Source organism: Trichomonas vaginalis, chromosome III, assembly GCF_026262505.1.
Source record: "Trichomonas vaginalis G3 chromosome III, whole genome shotgun sequence".
Taxonomy (NCBI): domain Eukaryota; phylum Parabasalia; order Trichomonadida; family Trichomonadidae; genus Trichomonas; species Trichomonas vaginalis.
In genome coordinates, this window is record NC_067205.1 from 4,625,863 (window position 1) to 4,645,393 (window position 19,531).

The 19,531-nt window shown below is 30.5% G+C and overlaps 8 protein-coding genes and 1 non-coding gene across 9 annotated transcripts; 6 read left to right on the plus strand and 3 right to left on the minus strand.

The window, feature by feature from the left end:
• Nucleotides 1–1,206: 1,206 nt before the first annotated feature.
• On the minus strand, nt 1,207–3,130 carry TVAGG3_0641760 (ribonuclease inhibitor domain-containing protein; the record flags this gene model as incomplete). Its single annotated transcript, XM_001311507.2, has 1 exon — nt 1,490–3,130. One exon carries the CDS (start codon nt 3,128–3,130, stop codon nt 1,490–1,492), a length of 1,641 nt encoding a protein of 546 aa, XP_001311508.1.
• A 779-nt stretch (nt 3,131–3,909) lies between these two features.
• On the plus strand, nt 3,910–5,145 carry TVAGG3_0641770 (ribonuclease inhibitor domain-containing protein; the record flags this gene model as incomplete). Its single annotated transcript, XM_001311506.1, has 1 exon — nt 4,077–5,102. One exon carries the CDS (start codon nt 4,077–4,079, stop codon nt 5,100–5,102), a length of 1,026 nt encoding a protein of 341 aa, XP_001311507.1.
• A 1,355-nt stretch (nt 5,146–6,500) lies between these two features.
• On the plus strand, nt 6,501–7,732 carry TVAGG3_0641780 (ribonuclease inhibitor domain-containing protein; the record flags this gene model as incomplete). Its single annotated transcript, XM_001311505.2, has 1 exon — nt 6,926–7,732. The coding sequence occupies one exon, from the start codon at nt 6,926–6,928 to the stop codon at nt 7,730–7,732; it is 807 nt and encodes a 268-aa protein (XP_001311506.1).
• Nucleotides 7,733–8,041: 309 nt separating this feature from the next.
• On the plus strand, nt 8,042–8,950 carry TVAGG3_0641790 (glycine-rich protein family; the record flags this gene model as incomplete). The annotated part of the gene is made up of 1 exon (XM_001311504.1): nt 8,042–8,950. The coding sequence occupies one exon, from the start codon at nt 8,042–8,044 to the stop codon at nt 8,948–8,950; it is 909 nt and encodes a 302-aa protein (XP_001311505.1).
• Nucleotides 8,951–9,137: 187 nt separating this feature from the next.
• TVAGG3_0641800 (glycine-rich protein family) lies at nt 9,138–10,217 on the plus strand (the record flags this gene model as incomplete). Its single annotated transcript, XM_001311503.1, has 1 exon — nt 9,138–10,217. One exon carries the CDS (start codon nt 9,138–9,140, stop codon nt 10,215–10,217), a length of 1,080 nt encoding a protein of 359 aa, XP_001311504.1.
• A 1,263-nt stretch (nt 10,218–11,480) lies between these two features.
• On the minus strand, nt 11,481–11,562 carry TVAGG3_0641810. Its single transcript has one exon. It is a non-coding gene; the product is annotated as a tRNA-Leu (tRNA).
• Nucleotides 11,563–11,740: 178 nt separating this feature from the next.
• Nucleotides 11,741–13,200, plus strand: TVAGG3_0641820 (ribonuclease inhibitor domain-containing protein; the record flags this gene model as incomplete). The annotated part of the gene is made up of 1 exon (XM_001311502.1): nt 12,351–12,956. The coding sequence occupies one exon, from the start codon at nt 12,351–12,353 to the stop codon at nt 12,954–12,956; it is 606 nt and encodes a 201-aa protein (XP_001311503.1).
• Nucleotides 13,201–13,246: 46 nt separating this feature from the next.
• On the minus strand, nt 13,247–15,109 carry TVAGG3_0641830 (glycine-rich protein family; the record flags this gene model as incomplete). Its single annotated transcript, XM_001311501.2, has 1 exon — nt 14,009–14,866. The coding sequence occupies one exon, from the start codon at nt 14,864–14,866 to the stop codon at nt 14,009–14,011; it is 858 nt and encodes a 285-aa protein (XP_001311502.1).
• A 227-nt stretch (nt 15,110–15,336) lies between these two features.
• TVAGG3_0641840 (glycine-rich protein family) lies at nt 15,337–16,349 on the plus strand (the record flags this gene model as incomplete). The annotated part of the gene is made up of 1 exon (XM_001311500.1): nt 15,653–16,210. The coding sequence occupies one exon, from the start codon at nt 15,653–15,655 to the stop codon at nt 16,208–16,210; it is 558 nt and encodes a 185-aa protein (XP_001311501.1).
• Nucleotides 16,350–19,531: the final 3,182 nt, after the last annotated feature.

Sequence of the window (19,531 nt, forward strand, 5' to 3'; positions counted from 1 at the left end):
TTTGATCGTGATCTAATTGAAATTGAATCTGAGTTGAATTTATTTATACCGATCATTAATCTGGCAGTTTTCTAATCGTGATTCAATTGCATTCAGAGATAAAATAATTTAATAGTGCTATCTAGTCCATTTACACTTTAAATGAAATCAAACAGTCACTTTTTCTATTCAGAAAATTCCAAAAATTTTAGTCCTGATTTTTCAGTGAATAAGTTGGATGGAGTTACTCTTCCCTATAAGGAGAGTATCAACTCAATGATATCCCTGTTCATCTTCTAAGTTAAATGCCCATCATTGTAACTGAGAAATTTAAAAATGATAATTTTTTCCAGTTTTCTCTCATAATTTCTGTTTCTATCTATTATTACGCAAATAAATTATGATGGTGTAGCTATTCATGTGCGGACATGTTCCCAAAACCAACATGTCTGAATTACTTAAATACTATAGTTTTGATTCACTTTGAATGGAGCTTTCTCTTTAAAATAGCATAGTTATGAATCATAGTATGAAAAATTATTCATGGAAAAGTAAATTTATGCTACATATAAAGTCAACTCTTTTAAATTTAACTTATTATTTAAAAATTACAAGTAAAAATATTTTTTCATAAAAATAATACAAATACATACTCTGAAAAAGTTCTTTCGTTCAATTATATCTGAAATTGATAAAAATTTTCTGTTTGATACAACTTATAACTATCAAGTTAAGGGCTATTTTTTGACGCAGTGCTTAATAACCACACAATTATTTGATATAGTCATCGGTTGTATCTGATTAATATGAAATCCTGCATCAGGAACTAGATAGATCCTCTCTGAATTTTCAAGCTCAATTGTAATCGTATGGTTTGAAAGATAATTTTGAATTTCGTTGTAATACTTATGTATCCAGAAGTAACAAGTTTCCTTCCGCAAGTAATACTGATTTGTAATTTTTACATCTGCCACGTTTGCTAAAAACATACATAACGACTTTAAAAACATATGATTTGGTCTTTCTTCGAAAATTGATATCAGCCAATTGTATTCCTTCGAATTTTTGTAGTGATAACTTTGCGCTTTCATTTCATTAATAATATCTTCCACGTTCTCACTTTCCTTAGAACCATACATTTTTATGTTCTGAATTTTTTTCAATTCTAGACGTTATATTTTCAATTTTTCTTTTGAAAATATTGGTAGCGAAAAACATATTCATTATCATTTATATAGTAATTTTTAAGATATGATGTCAGAAGTGAAATGAGAAGTCAGGATTTCTCTCAAATTCTCTTGCCTTTGACAATCAGAAAAAATCATTCAGAATATTTTCAGCACCTTCAATCTTGATTTAAAAATTCATCAACAATAAAGAGTGAAATCTTTCCCAGTAGGACTCAAATAAATTAATTCTATTCTCAACAAATTGGTTCAAAATCTTTTAACTTCAATAAAAACGATTGTAGGAGTGAATATTACAGTCAGCAAGCTGGAATAAATTAAATTCAATCAAGTAGGCCTCCAACAACGGTGTTCAGATTGCAGTTCAGAGAAAGGGTGATTTCTGTCAAACTATCACAAGACTGGAAAGCAAATGCAGAGATTGTTTGAAGTGTTTTCGGAATGGTAAAGATAGACAATGATCTGCATTCGTAGAATGAATATTGTTTGATGACGGTGACACCTTCTTCAATATTCAATGTACTCAATAAATCACAACCTGAACATAGTTCTTGTTCAATATCACAAGAAATGCTCAATGAAGAAATCTTAGATTTATAGAATGAAGATAATCCAACAGAGATGACTGATCTTCCAAGATTAGCTGTTTTAAGTCCTGAGAAACTGAATGATTGTGAACCAATCGATTGCAAACTATTTAAGTTTGACAATCCAATATCTTCAATACTTGTACAGTATCTAAAAGAACTAATACCGATCATTTCAATAGATGATGGTAATGTTATTGTTCTCAGCTGAGTGTTTTGATTGAAACAATAATCAGGAATCGATGTTAGACTATTCCCAAGGAATGCTACTTTTGTTAATGAATAACAAAATTGGAACGCCTTTTGGCTGATTGATGTCAATCCTGGTGGTAATTCAATTGATTTTATTGTAGAACTTTCGAATGCTTGTTCTCCAATAACTAAATTCGTATTACCGCTGAACAAAACTTTGCCAATGTTTTTGGATGCAAAAGCTTTATTGGCAATCGATGTGCAAGATGATTGAATAGTAAAATCTTCGCCATTTCCTGAGCCTAGAAATGCCATGATTGAAGCTCCTTTATCCTTGTATAAAACTGAGTTAGAAACAACAATTTCAGAACTTAATGAAGTGACTTCAATATTTGGTATATATGCGAAAACGCCATCACCAATTGAAACAAGCGATGAAGGGAGTGTAATCTTTGTTAGGGAATCACAGCTCTGAAATACAGTTCCTCTCATTGATTTAAGTCCTTCCGGTAACACAATGTTTTTCAATTTTGAACAAGAAGAAAATACTTGATTACCTAATCCTTGTAAACTTTTGGGAAGAACAACAGTTTCGAGTTGGGAACAACCATTAAAATTGGAATCACCAATATATGTGATGGGATTATTTGATATATTAATTTCTGTAATCAAAGTTTCTCCAAAGCACCAAGAATTTAATGTTTTCACTTTGTCATTCATTATAATTTTAGAAACCTTAACACATCTCATTGCAGCTTCGCCAATGATTGTTACAAAAGAAGGAATTACAAAAGTTCCTGTAGTGAGAGCTGAGACACAAAATAAAGTTTCATTGTTTTCTCCTGTATATAGAATCTTCTTGTCAATTTTGAACATTTTATTATTTGGGTGAATAGAAAACTCTATTATAGGACATCCAGCAAATGCGTATGCTGAAACTGATGTACAAAACTCTGGGAAATAAAAATAACTCAGCTTTGAAGATAGAAAAACATCGGATTCAATTATTTTCAATTTGGAAGTTGTTGAAATATCTATTTGTTCAATTCCGGAATAAGCAAAAGCACGACCATAGGGAGGTTTGAATCCACGAATTGTTTCAACTGTGTCTGGCAATGTAATTCTCTTCAAATTTGTTACACTTTGAAAGGCTCCCGATGCAATCTCAGTAATTTCAGGAGGCATTAGAAAACTCGACAACTTGGAACATGAAGAAAAGACAGAGTTGTTAAGTATTCGGAGTTGCTTGCATTGACTCATGTCAACAGATATTAATGATGTTTGAGAAAAACAGAAGTAACAAATAGATATTAATTTACTTCCAGATGCAAATTTAATTGATGTAATCTTGTCTTTGCAAAATTTAAATGGACTTTCATCAATAGTAGTACCTCCAAGAATTGTCTGACAACTTGATGGAATAACATATTCACCTGAAAGAGTGTTAGGTGCACTAAGAAGTGTCGAAAAATCGTTATCATATTCAACACCTGAATTATCAGTAATTGAAAGGAGAAATAGAAAGTTTAAGATTTAACAAAAAATGAATTTTAACATAAATGTCACTTTTCAATATTTTGTGAATGTATATTCTTTTCATGTTCGTGGGCATTGAGTTGTTATGCAATAATTCCTCAAGGGCTGATCAATGCATCAGAAATGTTTTATGAAAACATCATTTCGAAAGAATATACATTCAAAAAACACTCGGGATATCTTTTTGAAGATGTCATTCATGTTCCTGGCATCTGGAAAGGTCATGGCAAAATCATCATAACTATTCTTGATTCTTATCAATGTCAAACTTGCATTTCCTGTTTTTCTAACGACTTAAACCATCTTTTGATATTCATTGTAATACATTTAAACTGCTGAACTCTTTTAAGTTGTAACAAAAATTGAAAATTTAAATCAATTTTTTTGAAAATTTATATGAATATATAAAAGTGACAAAAATTCAAAGTGTTTCATTGAATTCCAATAACAACTACATCTCCTAATATTGTTTATCAATTATTTAATGATGGCATTCATATTGGAGACGGGAAAACACAAGCAATTCCTATTGAGTACAATTCAAAATTAGTCATTGACAGAATCGAAGGACATGATGTTACTTTTATCTCCGCGTATGCTTTTCACTCATGTCTTCTTTCTGAACTATTCCTTTTACAATTGTTCATTAAAATCTATCACGTTAGGTCCGAGAGTAGAAATTATAGAAACTTGTGCATTCCAAGATTCAAAACTTGAGTTTGCTGACCTTTCGAATACGAAACTCAAAAAATTCCAAGGAATTTATCATTTTTGCTACACAAAATTGTTATCAATAAGATTACCAGATTGCTTAGAACAATTACCACATTTCTTCATATCCTATACAAATATAACTGAATTTACATTTCCAAAAAATTTAAAGTACATTGATGATGGTGCATTGTCATGCATACCTAAACTTAATATTTTGAAAAGTAACTGTCCCGACATCGTTATTTATCGAGGGATAGCATATTCTCGAGATTTTAAGACATTAATTAAATGTCCCGTTTACATGAATGAACCATTAGCTCCGACTGTTATCAGTGTTTCTCCATGTGGAGCTATGAGCTGCTGTAAGTTTGTTAGTTTCGCTCTTGAAGTTGAAATCCAAAAATTTGGAAGTCGAATGTTTCGTGCATGTCCATTTTTAGAGTCTGTTGATCTATCTAAATCTATTGCTTCAGAATTGCCATATGAAACATTTTATGAGTGCAAAAAACTGATAAATCTTACTCTTCCAGATACATTAATATCATTCGATTATTGGATATTTGGCGAAGGTAAAATTACAAATTTGAAAATACCTTCATCGGTTAGATATTTAGTTTCGAACTCTTTGGAATTTTCGGATATTGGATCAATAGAATATTGTGGTCTTTATCTCTTGAATGTTGAAGCACCATCAAATACTATTCTTAAAACAAATATTAATTATTCATACCCAGATTTCATGAAAAGAACTGATTTCAAAAGAGTTCTTTCCACATGTCCTCCAGAAAGAACACCTCTTCCAATAGCAACATTGATTCCAAAGATATATCCTAGTTGCATGCACAGAGAATATTCTTTACTTGCTTCATTACCTTTATACATGATATCTGTTATTATTATTTCATAAACATTTCTAAAAGTATTAACATGAATTTCTAATTGTGATAAACTATTCAAAGGCATAGTTATCAATATCTAAGTATAATTTTGTACTTGCTTATCTAATATGTTCATATTTCACATTATTTTTACTCAAACTTATGATATATATTAATTTAAACAATCATCTTAGAAGTTCAATTTATATTAGTAATTTTTCAGAAACTCTATCATTTACATATAAAGGTTATCCACAAAACTCAACATTATCACCAGGAAGATACAAACTGCGTGTTTGGGGAGCACAAAGTGGATATATAAGTAATTTAAATGCTGGTCACGGATAATGAAGGTATCCTTAAAGTCTCCGTTTCAACAAAAGATAATATCTATTTTGGCCCGGCAAGACCAATATAGTACTTCCACTATTAAAAGCATATTTTTTCAAGGTAGATTAAATTCAATTGGACCAAAGGCAACACTGGAGATGGACAAGTTCAGATTGAAAAAATATCTAATTACTTATGTCGAAAAATTAACATCCTTTATCATCATTTTTTTATTATAAATACATTTAATTATATACTTAGTTCAAATGCCTGAATCTCATCGATCATGCTTTTGAAGAATTGGCAAAATCATAAATATCATTATGTTTCTATTGCTAATATAAATAGAAATAACAACGAAAAACAAGATCTATACCTTAAAATATATGAACATAATTCATTCAAAGGATTTAATTGATTAATCAATGAAATATCTGGTAGTTGAATCCACATATCAATGATACTGACATTATTACTATAAACTGGCATAAGTGGAAAATAATATTTATCAACAGTGCCGATCGGAAAGTTCCAATATTTTGAATTATTTGCCAAAGCATATAATGTACACCAATTATATTTCCCAGAAACTGTTACTAATCCTTTAAAGTTATTAATGGAAAAATTCGATTCAACAACATTTGATTCAAGTGATGAGTTCGAAAATTCAGTGAAATAAAAACTTTGATGAAAATGAAAAAAATTTGGAATTTGTGGAATCTCATATAATAAGGAATAGTATTTAGAAGTTTCGTTTCTGATCATGCATCTTTCATCAATCTCGCGCATGATAGAAAAACATTATTTTTCAAGTGAATAGTTTGCATCAACTCTGTTTTTGAAGTAACAAGATTGCGAGTTTTGATGGAAAACCTTTAAAAAGTTATGTTCATTATACTGTGTAACTTCATATCCATTTATCTTTACAGTGTTTTGATGTAATTTATAAGGCGGATTTGTATAATTAACCATTTATTCACGAATTTTGTATACACTTTTATTTATAAGTTCATTTTGATCTTTCATTTTCATTTGGAAACTCTGATAGCTATACAAAAGTGACAGTTATATTTATCAAAAAGTGACAATTTAATTTTCGATTTTCTCTAATTAAATTCCAGCGACTAGTACATTTCCTAGTATTACTTATGAAGAATTCGAAGACGGGATACATATTGGGGATGGTATAACCTCTGCAATTCCGATAGATTTCTCTTCAAAGTTAGTTATTGATCGAATTAACAATCGTGAGGTAACATTTATCTCTTCCCTTGCCTTTTATTCATGTAATCTAACTGAAATCGTATTGCCTGATACAATCATTGGGATTGGCAACTCATCATTTTATAAATGCGCGATCAAGTCAATAACATTAGGTCCAAAAGTTGAAATTCTTGATACTCATGCATTTCAGTTTTCGAAACTCGAAATTGCTGATTTATCCAAGACCAAGATCAAAGTACCTCAAGGAATTTATCATTTTTGGGGAACAAATTTAAAAACGATTTTACTTTCTGACTGCATGGAGTTATTACCACATTTTTTCTTAGCCCTCACTAAAATAACTGAGTTAACTTTTCCTAGGAATCTTAAGTCCATTGAAGTTGGTGCTTTAGCCTGCATACCAGAACTTAAAGTTTTGAAAAGTAACTGTCCTGACATCGTTATTTATCGAAGAATTGCGTATTCTAGTGATTTTAAGACATTGATCAAATGTCCCGTAGACTTTAATGAGCCATTAGCTCCAACTATTGTTAATATTTCGGACTGTGGAGCTTTTAGTAGTTGTAAGTTTGTTAGTTTTGTTTTAGATCCACAAGTCCAAAAACTTGGTGGTCGAATGTTTCGTGCATGTTTGCTTTTACAATCTGTTGATCTTTCTAAATCAATTGCAACAGAGTTACCTTTTGAAATATTTTACGATTGTAAAAAGTTAACAAATCTTATTCTTCCAGATACTGTGAATTCGATTTCAGGAAGTATATTTTTTAATGGAAAGATTATCAACTTTAAAATTCCACCGTCTGTTAAATATTTGGATCCAAACACTTTTTTGTCGGCTGATGTTGGAACAATAGAGTACTGCGGACTATATCTTTTGAATGTTACTGCTCCTTCAAATTCTATTCTCAAGACAAATACAATTTATCCAAATAGATATTTCTTACAACAAACAATTTTTTCTAAAGAACTAACCGGCTGTTTTCCAGAACGAACTCCTTTCCCTACATCATCAGCCATTTCAAAGCATTTCCCAAACTGCCTCCATAATATTTATTCTTTTTCTTCTTTTCCATCTTATCTTCTATTTGTTCTTATTATTAGCTAATTCCTGATTCTAATTTGTCTTTTTTAAAGGCTTATAATTATATATTTAATATTGAAACTCTGTATTGTTTCATATCCGCTTTGGAAAATACTCTCAATTTTATAGAAGGATTCTTTTTTAGGGGGTATTATTATTGTCGTCTGGCGGTTTTAGACGACAATGCGAATTTTCAAATAATAGGATTTTTAGCCAGATAAAGAGCTACTCCATATATCATGCGTGTTTGCATACTATATACATAGATGGAATTGATGTTCTTCCTTTATTTAGGTACCGAAACATGCTTGAAAAATCTATTTTTAGACGACAATGATAATTTTGTCACTTTTCCAGACGACAATAAAACATCCTCCTTTTTTAGCTTGGATATTTACATATAAAGGTTATCCACAAAATACAACATTATCACCAGGAAGATACAAACTGCGTGTTTGGGGAGCACAAGGTGGATTTATCGATAATTCTAGTTCTGGCCTTGGATCTTATACTGAAGGTATCCTCAAAGTCTCTGTTTCAACAAAACTTAGTATCTATGTTGGCCAACAAGGCCAATGCAGCAATCCACCTATTAGAAACACATTTTTTCAAGGCGGATTAAATTCGATTGGCCCGAATGAAAATCGTATATCGTGCACCGGAGGTGGTGCAACTTTTATATCCTCCTATTATAATTTGAGTGATATTTTGATTATCTCAGGATCAGGCGGCGGATCAGGTTATTGGAATATTGAATATCCTGGCGGTTATGGCGGGTTAATTGCTGGAAACGGCATTGGAGAAATTAGAAATTCATATATTTTCTATGGGACAGGTGCGACTAATCAAAATCCAGGTATTGGTGGCAGATTTCCAGGCCAACCTAATACATGCAGCTCATGTGTTGCAAAAAATGGCAATTTTTTACAAGGAGGAAATGCTTGTTCCTCTTGTTGTGCTGCAACTGGAGGAGGGGGAAGTGGATATTATGGAGGTGGAGGAGGCGCAGATAATGCTGGTGGAGGTGGTGGTAGTAGTTATGCAAAAAATATTTTACAAAACATAATTTACAAAAATGGTAATGAAAATATTACAGAGCCAGATCGAACCAAAAGAGAAGGTCACGCAGGAGATGGTCTAATTTCAATTGAACAAACCAATTTCGAAACTCTTGTTGCAAATTTCATATGTCATCATTTTAACTTTATTATTTCAATTACTTTTATATTGCTTTTGTCTTAGAAATTAAACAATAAATTTGAAACATTTTTTCTGATTAATTTTACAAAACAATTAAAGTTTTTGTCTGGATAAAATTTGGGATTGATTTAAGTTCAATTTCTATCATTTATTAAAGAATATGTTTATTGAAAGAATTATGAACAATTATTTGAACGATTTTCTGAATCAATAAATATAATGAAAACGAATGCAATCAGTTTCATTAGTAAATACATCAATTGATGGTGCAAAGTTAAAATATTCACATCTTGAAAATAATAAGTATCTTTTCGAATATCCATGTGAAAGGAATGATGAATGCACAGATTATAAAGTTATTTTTCTTCCAGGTGTCTACAAATTTGAACTATATGGAGCATCTGGTGGATCACATATCAATAATGCATCTTCATATCGGTTTGAAAATAATTCATGCATTGATGATCAAATTGTTTTAAAATATGGTGGCAACACAGCGTGCCAAAAAGTGTCTAGTAATGGTGGCGCTGGCGGCTATATCTCTGGAAAGATAAAACTCAAGAAATTAACTGCCACTTTTTTGACAATTGGAGGTCAAGGAATTTTTTCGCATAATTCAATTTGCTATTGGGATGATGCATGCTTCAATATTGAGCATCTAATTAAAGGTGGATGTGGTGGAGGTGGTAGTTCATCAGATTATTGTGTGGATTCTAATACTGTTGACTGTGGATCTGGTTCAGGAGGTGGTCAAACCGCTGTCAAATTCATCGAAAATGATTTATGGCATAGAGTTCTTGTAAGTGGTGGTGGAGGCGGATCTGACGATAAAAACGGTGAATTTGCTAAAACTGATGATGGTTCAGGTGGTTCTGGAGGAAATTTGACTGCACAAAGTTGGTTTGTAGATGGGATATTACATGATGAATACATTGCGTTCGGTTCTGGAGAAGCTGCAAGATTAGGAAAATCAAAGAACCCCAACGCAGTACAAATTAATGGATCACTTGATATAGCAGGTGCTGGGGGAGGAAGTTCGTGGGCATTGACTAGTGATGCAATAATTCCTCAAGGACTGATCAATGCATCAGAAATGTTTTATGAAAACATCATTTCGAAAGAATATGCATTCACAAAACACTCTGGATATCTTTTTGAAGATGTCATTCATGTTCCTGGCATCTGGAACGGTCATGGTAAAATCATCATTACTATTCTTGATTCATATGAATGTCAAACTTGTTTAAATTGTATTAAAATGAAAATCAATTTTAATAGTTTTATCCTTTTGATAGAAGTAAAAAGTTAAAATCAATATCTAAAAATTTAAATTTTGTTGGACCCTTGCGTTATGACAGAAAATTATATATGATTTCAAAACATATTTTTAACCTTAATTAACTCCATAATTTATGCCATAATCGTGGAATAAAAATATTCGAATCAGAATTCTTAAATCTGACTTTAATTCAAATTTATGGCAAATGGCGTGAACCATCAGTATTTAAGACGTAATTAACACCATTAATTATCTTATTTATTATTTAAGACTATCGAAACTCGGTCATTTTCATATAAAGGATACGCCCAAAACACAACATTATCAACTGGAAGATACAAACTTCGTGTTTGGGGAGCTCAGGGTGGATATAAAAATGATCCTAATTCAGGTCTTGGTGCATATACTGAAGGGATATTAAAAGTTTCTGTAACAACCGAACTTAGCATTTATGTAGGCAGTCAAGGTAAATGCAGCAATTCTCCTATTACTAGTGCATTTTATCAAGGAGGATTAAATTCAATCGGAATAATGGCGACAAATCCACTTTATTCATGCACAGGAGGTGGTGCAACTTTTATATCATATCCTAATAATATAAATGATATTATTATTATCTCCGGATCTGGTGGTGGATCAGGATATTTTGATCAAGAATAAATATAGTATAAAAACCTCGAAATCCTTTCCATGCGCCATTATAGTCAATTATATTTATTTCATGGGAATTATCGTAGGTTTCATTAAAATAGAAACTTTGATGAAAATAGATGAAATTGGGAATCTGAGGTAATTCATAAAGGAGTGAGTAGTATTTAGAACTTTCATTACTATTCATAAATCTTTCATCAATCTCACGCATAATCGAAAAGCAATCTTTACGTAAAGAATAATTTGCTTCAACTCTATCTTTGAAATAACAGGCTTTAGAGTTCTGGTGATAAATCTTTAAAAAGTATTGTTCTTGGTATTGTGATATTTCATATCTTTTTATCTTAACTATCTTTGGATGTAAATTGAATGCTGGATTAGTGTAATTACCCATATGCTTTAGCTAAATAAGTATTATATTTTTAATTGTTCTTTGTAAGGAAAATAGGAGAAAGAATACTCTATTAGAATCAAGGCGAAAAAGTTAATTTATTGAAGCATTATTGTAAATAGGAAAAAGTGATAATTAAGAAAAAATTTGATTTAGGTTTGTATGAAGTATTATTTTCTTGTTTGAAATAAATCAGAAAGAGGAGAAAATTTTATTTATCAAAGGCCAAAAAAATGAATTCTTGGAAAAAATGGTACCACTGGGGTTCGAACCCAGGCACCTCGCGGTAATGGGGCTTAAATCCATCGCCTTAGACCACTCGGCCATAGTACCATTACATTTACCCCCATTTTAATGATTTTTTAATAGAATAAACAACTTTTTTGTTCTCTCTGAGACTAGTTATTGGGACAATATTCACCCATTCTTGCATGAATTTGTATAATAAAGTATATATGGAACATTTGAAATCATGAAAAATGTGACATTTTTATAAAAAAAATAAATCCGACTAAATTCCAGTAACAAATACAAGCCCTAATGTATACTATGAAATTTTCGGCGATGGAGTTCATATTGGTGATGGTAAATCACCAGCAATTCCCATTGAGTTCAAATCTTCATTAGTCATTACACAGATAGAAGGAACAGATGTTACATACATATCTTCACATGCATTCCATTCATGCAATATCACTGAAATTATCTTGCCTGATACAATAATTGGCATTGGTGACTCATCTTTTTATAATTGTTCTATAAAATCGATCACATTAGGCCCAAAAGTCGAAATTTTGGGTACATGCGCTTTCCAATATTCCAAACTAGAAGTAGCTGATTTATCTAAAACGAGAATTAGAGTTCCAAAAGGAATTTATCATTTTTATGAAACTCATTTAGTTTCTCTACCCGATTGCTTAGAATTTTTGCCTCATTTCTTTATTTCCTTTACTAATATAACCGAATTTACATTTCCTAGAAATTTGAAGTTTATTGATCAAGGTGCTTTGTCATGCATTTCAAAGCTTAATGTTTTGAAAAGTAACTGTCCAGACATAGTTATTTATCGAGGTGTTGCATATTCCAGTGATTTTAAAACATTAATCAAATGTCCAGTTGATATGAAAGAACCATTAGCTCCTACTGTTGTGAATATTTCTGATTGTGGATCAATGAGTTCCTGCAAATTTGTTAATTTTGTTCTGGATGCTGCTGTTCAGAATTTAGGAAGTCGAATGTTTCGCGCATGTCCATTTTTAGAATCTGTTGATCTTTCAAGTTCAATTGCAACAGTTTTACCATTTGATAGTTTTGTTGATTGCATGAAATTAGTAAATATCATACTTCCAGATACATTGATTTCACTATCATTCAATATCTTCTGTTTATGTCAATTACCAATTTTGAAAATTCCTTCATCTGTCAGTTATATGGATCCTAATACGTTCTTGTATTCACAGATTCATACGATAGAATATTGTGGATTTCATCTTTTGAATGTTTCAGCTCCTTTAAACTGCATTCTTAAAACAAACACAAAATACACAGAGAAATATTTCATGCAGCAAACTGATTTTTTGAGAAATTTAACTAGTTGTCTTCCTGAAAGAACTCCTTTTCCTATTGCAACCAAAATTCCTAAAAATATTGCAAGCTGTGTGCAACGAGCATATTCTTCAGTCCAATTGTTGCCGTATTGCATGTTATTTGCTATAATTATTTCATAGAATAATGAGTAATATTTCATTTATATATATATTGAATATTTCAATTTGATTATCGAGTTAAATTTAGCAGGAGCATCAAGAATTCTCTTGTCATACTTTTTGATACCACAATTATCACATTTATATTTATATTGTTTTGCAAAATGATCACTCTATCTGATAATTCAATTTGATGACATGAACTATCAACATTTTTTATCATTTCATTCAGACATATATGTTTGAACACTCTCCTAGAATCAAATATAATATAAACATTTTTTTATGAAATAATCAAAGAAATAAGGAAAGTAAATAAGAATTTTTTTGTGTAAGCAGCAAGTAATTTGCATGTTATACATTCCCCAATGTATAAAACGCCAAATAGTTCAAAACCAAGAACGCTCAAATGATATTTTCCAATATTATTTCTTCCGGTTATCTCAAGCTTTATTTTGTCACAGACATACGCTTTATTTATTGGAAAATGCTTTTTATCAGCATATCCGCAAATTTGGCCTGGAAGTGCTTCGGGGCAAAGAGTGTTGTCATTTGTATGAGTATCAATAACAAATGAAAGATTATTTCTGATGCAATGTAAATCCCAATTTCGTAACATTTCATCGTCACCTGATGGTGTACACAAGCTATATCCATGAATCTCAAGAAAAGAGTTGAGAAATGTTATTTCAAAATATGAACCTTGGATACTATCAGATGCCCATCCTAGCGGATGATCAAGTTCGTCTATAATTTGATCAACATCAAACCAAAGGCTTTCATGGTATCTTGAACTGTTGAAAAAAGAAAGAAAATTCTTGATTGGAAAACTTGCAATACGAGTTTGATGAAAAATTCCATTAAATGGATTGATACTGTCATAATATGAAATGATCTTTTTCATTATCTTAAATGATTATTCATGAATAATCATATATTATTATTAAAGTGAAAACAACTAGAAATTACTAAAAGGTGACAAAATTTATAGGCCTGTAAAAAGTGTCAAATATATTTTTTTTACAAATTGATTTCAGTACTTTAGTTCCATAATATATATACATATTAATATCTTATTTAATAGAAATAAAAATATCTAAGTAAATCAAAAATGACTTTGGAATTAGGAAATAATTTATGAGATTAAAAGAGCATCGAAAATTAAGATTATAAAGAAATGTAATACGAATGAATCCATTGCCATGATGACCTATTTCTGTGGGTCCTGATGGTGATGGCATAGGACTTTTGCCATCAATCATCTCACCAAAATCAAATTTAAGATTTGAATAATGGATAGAAACATCTTCTCTCTGGATTGGAAAAATATTGTTTTCAGTTGATTCTTCTGCTATTGCAATACATCCTTTGTAACCACTGATGAAACTACTCCCACCACCACCGCCAAAATCTGTAGAAATATTAGAAGAACCGCCTCCAAAGTACCCTGAACCTCCAGCACCATTTCCGGTACCGTTAATTTTGTCAGGATTTCCACCCCCTATTCCAAATTTTCCTTTGATAAAACCATTTCCTCCTTGATTTTGTGTCCCTCCCATTCTATAATTATTTGTGCTGTTATGACCATATAAACCTCCTCCAGGACCTCCTTTTTGGTCGGTATCAGGACCTCCTCCACCAGATGCTACGATGATTCGACTTTTCAATGAATCAAAATCTTCGTATTTTCCTGGTTTTAATCTAATATCGGTTGCTCCACCACCTCCTTGCTGTCCAGGACCTCCTCCACCATATGCATAATATTTCATCTCATGTTCTCCCTGATGACAAACATGCAAATAAAATGTGTATTCTGATGATAGAGATATTTGACCTCTAACATATGCACCAGGTGAAGAAGGATTTAAATCAGAGCTAGATGGATAGTTTCCACTCGAACACCCCCCACAATTCAAATAAATAATTCCCATTATTTAATGTTACATTATATGGGGTAGAAGTATAATAATTTGGTCCATTATAACCAAAGTCAAGTCTTTTATAATAGTGATACAGAGTCTGTTTAAAATGTATTCAATGATTAAATTGAAATCATGTTCAATATGTCTTAACGCTTTAATCTGATATATAAACTCAAGGTTCATTATTGATTTCGCACTAAAGTGTTAATATGCATGAAATCTACAAGGAAACATCAGATAACTTTAGAAAAGTGACATTTATAAATTGTCAAAATCAATTTCTAGTCTGTTCAACAGTTTACACATCATTTTTATAAGTATAAATTTATAAGAATAAGATGGAGATCTGCCTTTATGAGTTAATTTCAATTGATAAAATTTTCAGTTTTAGATTCAACAAAAGGATCCCCAAATATCTCGTATGATCAATTTGAGAATAAATATACTTTAAACTATCCATGTTCTAGCAATATTGATTGTACAGATTATAAATTTGATTTAATTCCTGGATATTATAAGTTTGAACTATATGGGGCATCTGGTGGATCACCAGAAAACAGAATTAGTCTATTCAAGTTTGGAAACGGAACATGTTTGCATGATAATATTTTCCAAAAATCAAAAGGTAATGCTATTTGTAGAAATCAAAACAGCCGAGGTGGTGCTGGTGGATACACATCAGGAATAATTAATATTCGAGAAAAAATCACGGCATATGCCACTATCGGCGGCCATGGATTTTATGGCAAAGTAATTGACCAATCAAACAATATAAATTGTTTCAAAAAAGAGAACATGGCCCCTGGAGGTTATGGATATGGCGGCTATGGTGGCAACTGGCCTTCAGGTTCCAGTGGTGGAGGGGGACAAACATCTGTACAATTCCTCGCAAATGATTTATGGCATCGTGTAATTGTGAGTGGTGGAGGATGTGCAGGTGATTCCCCTGATGGACAGTATTTAGGGTCAGATGATGGATCTGGAGGTTCAGGTGGAAGTTCACAAGCGCAAGGATGGTGGAATATGGGTACATATTATAATAATTTAGTAGCAAATTCCACTTTTGGTTTCTCATTTGGATATGGAGAATCAGGTCAATTCGAAAAGTCTAAACACCCTAATAGCAATATTAATGCTTATGGGTCATCTGACCATGTTGGTGCTGGGGGAGGATGGTTTGGAGGTTTCTCAAGCCAACATCAAAATGGTGGTGCTGGTGGAGGAAGTTCCTTTATTCTCACAAAAAATTCTATCATTCCCCAAAACGATATTTATGTTTACGATTCTTTTTATAATTTTATTGATAAAAAAACCATATTATTTTTTAAATCAAAGCCAATTTCTTTTTACTGACGAAATAAACATACCTGGAGTTTGGGAAGGCTCAGGAAAAATAGTAATTACTTATCGGAGCTTTTTATACTGCAAATCGAACATTTGTAATAATTTGATTATTAATTATTTTTTGCAATTTGAATTGTTAACTTTTGATCTATCATAGAATAAACCATTTCTATTAAGTTTTTTTTAATTTAACGATCATTTTACACTCAAAATGTGTCAAATGGGCAATAGTATTAACGCATTTGCCCAATTGGCAATATATGTGGATATTATACATGAATATTTTTTAATACAGGCAAATTATAATATATAAGTACGGGGTATTTCGTTAAAATTGCATAAATGACGATAGGAGAAGTTTGGTCATTAGATTCTCATTTAAATTTCTAACCTAAGATCAGAACAAAACTGTTATATTGTGACTGGTTCTGGAGAGCTCCCAATATTAAATCAATACACTAACGCTGTCAAATTATATTTTAAAGGATTCTCTTCGACAGCTGATTTTCCATTATATTCATACTCTAATTTGGTTAATGTTACATTTGATGATAAAATGCAATCTCTTGGAGATGGTTTGTTTTCAGGAACTAAAGTCGAATATTTTACAATTCCAAAAAATGTAAAAAATCTGAAGTTAAATCCATTTGACAATGGATTTTATATGAAAGGAATATATGTTGATAAAGCTAATCCTTACTTTACTGATATTAATGGCATTCTATATTCAAAAGATTTGAAAACATTGTATGTATATCCTGGAAATCATGGAGAAGAATATGTCACCGTTCCTAATTTTGTTGAATAGATTAAAGATAATGCGTTTACTACGAGTTCCATCATTAAATATATTCTAATTCATCCAAATGTAAAAAGAATTGGATTTCAATTTTATCGAATGGAAAAATTGGAATTTGTTAACATTCAAAATAAAAATTTACCATCTTTAGAGATTTTAGTATCTAGTGATACGGTAAATTCTATAATTCTTCAATTCAATCCTCTTCCAAAAATAAGTTGTCGATATTGTATTATTTTTAAACACTCAGTTTGTTCTTTGCATTTTATCATTTCGATATGATTGTATATCAATTCTTCTGTATTTAATAAAATTTTGGCTGAATAACTATTTGAAATGAATAAATAATATCAATTTGTTGATATTAACTTGCAATAGAATTGTTTAAAGTATAATCTGACAATCGTAAAATGTTTTTAGTTCACTTCTCATATGGAATATTAATTATCAATCAATCATTAATATTATTGAAACAAGTGAATAAATAAGTTGTGAACAACATGATGGACATTCTGAAGAATGTCCTTACTCAAGATACTTCTGTGTGATTTTTTGATTTTTAAATAATGTATTTTAATGAAGTTGTATAATTGTATGAAACGTATTTATTCAAATTATGGTAACCTTCGAACTGTTTTTACTAAGTAAAGTTATTCTTGAGGACTATCTCTGATTTCAGAACCAATTTATAAAAAGTGACAATATTTGCTTTTTAAAAATTACTATAAGAGGAAATTTTTCAAGGAACAAGTGAAGATAACTCATATATTGTAAATGGAACAGGAGTTCTACCTATATTAACTGAGCATACTGATGCAGTTAAACTATTTATTCAAGGATATGAATCAACAACTGAAAAATGCTTCCAACATTATCCTAATTTACAGAATATATCATTTGATGATAAGTTAATTACTTTTAATGACTTTTTATTATATGGAACTGCTGTTGAATATTTTACGATACCAAAAAATGCCAAGACTCTTGTTGGAAACCCATTTGATGATGGTCAATTCATGAAAGCCATCTATGTTAATAAAGAAAATATTAATTTTGCCGATATAAATGGAGTGGTTTACTCGAAAAATTTAAAAAGATTATTATATTATCCTGGAAATCATGGCGAGCCTTATGTTACTGTACCAAGTTTTGTTGAATCTATAGCTGACGGAGCATTTGCTGCTAGTTCTTTGATTAAATATGTTTTAATTCCTCCAAATGTGAAGAGAATTGGAATTCAATTTTACAAATTTGATTCAATTGAATACGTTGAGGTTCAAAATTATAATGCTTCCTATTTAGAAATTGGACTCTCTCCATATTCTAACAAAGATTATTCAATTTTTCATTTTAATCCTTTACATATTTGTTCCCAAATTCATATGGGCTACTTTATATTAAACATGAATATTGCTTTATTTTTTACTGTTTCATTATTTGGTTGAAAATAATTGTAATCTTTTTTATCGTTTGCTTATCTCAAGTAAAATAAATGTTGATATTTTTATTGAAATGGCAGAAAAGTATAATAGCTTGATTAGTTACTAAATAGTAAATTAAAATAACCTTTTCAAAAACAAGAATATTAACTTTTTACCTTGGAAAATTATGATATAAAGCTTGGATGCGAATATCAAAAAGTAGAAAGTGCACCGTTAAAGTATTTAATCATTTCAATGAGAATGAAATTTTACACAATATAAAAAAAGCATAATAAAACATTTATTTTCTATGTGAAAGTCTAGAATTAAAAGTAAATGATCGGCCAAGCACTTTTTACAATTACAAGCATGGTTTTTAAAATCAATAATTGTATTTTTATATCATGCTCAGCTTCTGAGCGTGGTGGTTGTATATATTGTGCAAATAATGATATAACATTGAAAAATGCATTTTTTTAAAAATGAATCGCCTCGAAATGCAGTAACTCAATCACATCTAGCTTATAACATGAATTATGAATATTTTTCATCTTTTAATGCTAAATCGACCTATCATTCCTTTTGGAATGGTGCATATACATTTATGAATTTCAAATTTTTTAATTCAACATTCTCCTATAATTCAAATGATTACTCTGAATATGGAACATTTATGACAATTCAGGTGCCTGTTCAGAATACAAATTCTTCAGGAAAGAATACAATTATTTCTTTTGAATCAACAAATTCTTCAACAATAGAATATGTTAATTTACTATATGCCAAAACAACTCCAACTTTATGTGGAATTCGCTACTATTCAAGTAACAATTATTGTAAATATTTTTTTGTATTCAGTAATTGTAATTGGTACAACAGGAACAATATCATTTTCTAACTGTACTTTTGATTTATCATAAACAATTTTTACGAATATTCCTAATGAAAACTGTTTATTTTCAAATACAGATAGATTGTATCACCATGCAGTCAATTTTTTAATATGTGAGGTTATTTTTCAGAACACAATGCAAATATCCAAAACTACATGCCACTATTTCATTAAGGATTTTCAATATATTACATTTTATTTAATTTCAGAATAAAAAA